The sequence below is a fragment of the Cryptotermes secundus genome, unplaced genomic scaffold (genome assembly GCF_002891405.2).
Source record: "Cryptotermes secundus unplaced genomic scaffold, Csec_1.0 scaffold1025, whole genome shotgun sequence".
Taxonomy (NCBI): Eukaryota; Metazoa; Arthropoda; class Insecta; order Blattodea; family Kalotermitidae; genus Cryptotermes; species Cryptotermes secundus.
In genome coordinates, this window is record NW_019730118.1 from 1,477,711 (window position 1) to 1,481,414 (window position 3,704).

At 42.1% G+C, this 3,704-nt stretch overlaps 1 protein-coding gene across 7 annotated transcripts in view; it reads right to left on the reverse strand.

Annotated features, from left to right (window-relative positions):
* The window catches only part of LOC111866279, a 658,988-nt gene that overhangs the window by 92,340 nt on the left and 562,944 nt on the right, over window positions 1-3,704 (reverse strand). For all 7 annotated transcript variants that reach the window (XM_023855075.2, XM_023855074.2, XM_023855078.1 and 4 more), the window contains one exon: window positions 2,011-2,144. In XM_023855075.2, the coding sequence (XP_023710843.1) occupies window positions 2,011-2,144 (134 nt within the window). The remainder of the gene's footprint in view (window positions 1-2,010; window positions 2,145-3,704) is intronic.

The following is a 3,704-nucleotide window of genomic DNA, read 5'->3' on the forward strand; positions in this document are numbered from 1 at the left end:
GCAGTGAATGATACATGTAAATAGGTGAGTCTGAATAAAGTGACCTGTTTCTTAAGTGCATATTGTTTTATTTTTGGTGCATATTTTCCCGCTTTTTAGCGCATATTTTAAGTGTTTTAGTGCATATTTTAAGTGTTTTTAGCGCATAAAGATCCGGGCCCTAGTTATAATATATAACTTCTTTATTACAACCGTCACAACACAACAATATTAAGGTCAGTACCAAGTTTGGCTCTACTACATGTTTCGGCTATTAATAGCCATCATCAGGCAAATACATGGTTAACATATATACACCGCTGAACTGCAGTACTAGTAAAGTTAGATACAATAATATTAATTATATCAAATACTAGACGTAAAAGTACAATAAATTAGATTATATAAAACAAAAGTTATAGTATAAAACAAGAATAAAATTCTGATGCTTTACATCATCGAGTCAGTCGTTGATTTTTGTAATTTTGTTGCGTTCCCACGGACAAATTGGAGTATTCTATATTCTGTGTATAGATAAAAAACTGTTATTGGAGGCTCGTGATGAAGATGTAGCCTATTAATATTAATGTTTATTATTTAGTCGGTGCCTCATCTTACAAAGTATTGTCCGTTCTGTAGGGAATGTAAACAATGACTCTAATTAATAGCCGAAACATGTAGCAGAGCCAAAACTAAGCGCTGACTTTGATATAGTTGTGTTGTGACGGTTGTAATACAGAAGTTGTACTCAAGCAACTATACCGTACGAGCGAATGCCGCTTGTCTGCGAAGTTGGTGCCAACTTTATCAGACAGAGGGTGTCGCGTTGTCAACGCAACCAATCCCCACGGTCGTTAATTTAGTTTTTCTAGACCGGAGCCGCCATTCCCTTGAAATAGCTCCTCAGTTATCCTCACGAGGCTGAGTGGACCCCGTTCCAGACCCAGTACTTCTCAGAAAATCTGGTAGCGCCCGGAATCGAACCCGGGACCTCCGGATCTGTAGCCATGAAACTCTGACCACTAGATCACAGACAATGGCATAAGTTTCGCGAAAATCGGTCAACTGGTTCGAAAGTTGAAATGGTGACAGAGAGACATACACACAGCAGCAGCGTTAAGGAAGACCAACTGGACCAAGAAATCGTGGCGTATGATTAGGCAGTTAGGATGAACAAGTGACCGAGAGACTACAGTCGGGGCGGCCGTTAGGGCGCTGAGAGTTACTGGGGCCGAGGTTGAAAGGGTGGGAGGCGCAGGTGGCCAGGCATTTTATTGCCGTGCGACAGAAGATCAATGTGTGTTATTGCGAGGGAACTGGAGCTTCTCGCGTTCTTTGTGTTTATCTCTTGTCCGACATTAACGGCGTCCTGTATGTGCGTCCACTATCGACCCTTGGCCCATAACAAATCAATGCAAATACGGTATTTTATTGCAGCTTCGGCGCTATCCCGAGAAGCACACTCATATATATGTTGGCAACATACGCCCTCGAGCATGTACGGAAATCTGAAAATTTCTCTTTGGAATTTAGTGCACTTATTATTATTATTATACGACATTAAGCGACTTCCCATGGGAAGAAAGGAGGGTCATACGAAGTGGCACCATAAAGGAAATGAGGTCATTTTTGCGGAACTCAAGACAAAGCCAGATTACATTAAACATTACCAAGAAAACTGGAGGATCCATTTCAATAGAATAAATGTTGAAGGATTCCTGGAAGCAATTTTAAGATCTTGGTCCAATGGGAAATGATCAACATGGCGCCCGATGAAGAGATGGAAGAGAAACCCAAGACCCTGACAGGCCTTACGGCTTAACACTCGTCAGGTTGAAGACAATTATTATTGCTAACTTCTATAGCTAGACACCGCAGAAGGAAGAAATCCCGCGAAAGACGCCAGTAGTTCATCCAGTGAATCCAAATAACCTACTAGTCGGTCGGTCTGTCAGTAGGAACGGGGCTGTTGTGTCAGATGCTAGCCCACCTAAAGCCGTGGAGTTCTGATAGCTCAGTGGCGCGTCTCACCTGCCGAACTCACGTTGGAGGCTGGCGAGCCTCGCCCGGCAACGGTCCGCCTCACTCGTGGAATCTCGTAGGCGCACCTCAGTGTCCAGCCGCAGTCGCCTCTCACGATCCACATCGCGCTGCAACACCTCCCTCTGCAACAGCAAGCAGGTACACGAGGATCATTTTCAAGGCCACAACGTACATCGTTATAACGAGGAAAACCTTATATCCACGCTTGTTATAAACGAACTCCTGGTAACAAGGTTATGTTATGCATTCTTTGCTGTCAGTGCATGGATTCGGTAATGCAGAATTCGCATCAGGAAGTCTACGTGTCCGTCCATCCGCCATACTATTTAATTTTGCGGTTTCTTCAAGGTTTTTTTATGATATTTGGTATGGGTATGTCCTAAGTTGCAAAATAAACTACAAACTGATTTATATTGGCTCATTCTTGTTTCTACTTAAAGTAACAGGAAAAATGCGTTCTCAATGCATCTCGTCGATACAATTTATTTAGGATACAAACTGCAATACAATCTAAAGAACATGTTTATATCTTAGATACATTAATGCTATTTTATCTTTGTGATCTATTTTTTCAATGAAAAAATCACTGATTTAAAAGGAATTTGGCATAGAAAATATCGCATTACTAGAGCCGGGATAGCGCGATCGGTATAAAGATCGGAGTTCGAGGCCTGGTAGTGTCAAAAATTCTCTTCTCCGCAGCGTGCAGACCGGCCCTGGGACCCACCCAACATCCTATTCAATGGGTACCGGTGACCCTTTCCCCAGGGGTAAAGCGACCGGGGCGTGAAGCTGACCACTCACCTCCACCTAGTGCCGAGGTCAAGAAAACGTGGATCTACACATCCACTCCCCCATACGTCTTCATGGCGTAGTGCTTAATTAGTTAAGCTCAGGGATGACTTTACGTTCTTATTACATGTAATATTATATGAAACCGTACCTTGCTAACATTCTCTCGTGTTTAATGTTCACAACGTTTTGCAGTTGGTCTTCAAGTGACAGGTGGTCATTCTGTTTATAAATGAATTTATGATTACCAAAGAAGTTAGTTCAAGCTGTAGTACTACTGCCGTGTGTTCGGGAGGTACCCGGTCCGAGGAACGGCTGGGACGCTCATTACCGTGGCTCATGTTCTTCTCGGTTTTTCAGTCTCTCTAGGCAAATATCAGGAGTGGACCTTAAAATTAAGCCACGACCACTTCCATTCACATCCATTCCAATTATTTCTGATTATCATAGAATTATTCGATTCTATGTAATCCGAGTTACACAGACAATGTCGTTTAAATGAACAATATATTAGTTTACATTATTATTTCTAACAGCTACCGGACTTGCGACCCCAGGCGAGCAAACAACCGGATAACTCAAGGGTTATTTTTTTTTTTCTTTATCTTACTTTACAATGTTAGCATTCTGTCCTTAATTACAAGTCAAACTAGAAAGTTTGTTATCATATCTGTGACTTAAACTGAAAAAAATACGGATTTTCATAAAACTGCAAACATTATACCGCCAGAGACTGTACTACTTTCGAATCTTCTTATTTCCTACCGTCAGCAATACCAACATGGTGGCCATCTGAGGTGAGAGCGATTCTGGTGCTCCCTAAGATGGATGCTTGAAACTATGCACGGCAACTGATCACGGAAAAATACGCAAACATCGTAAGATTGGGG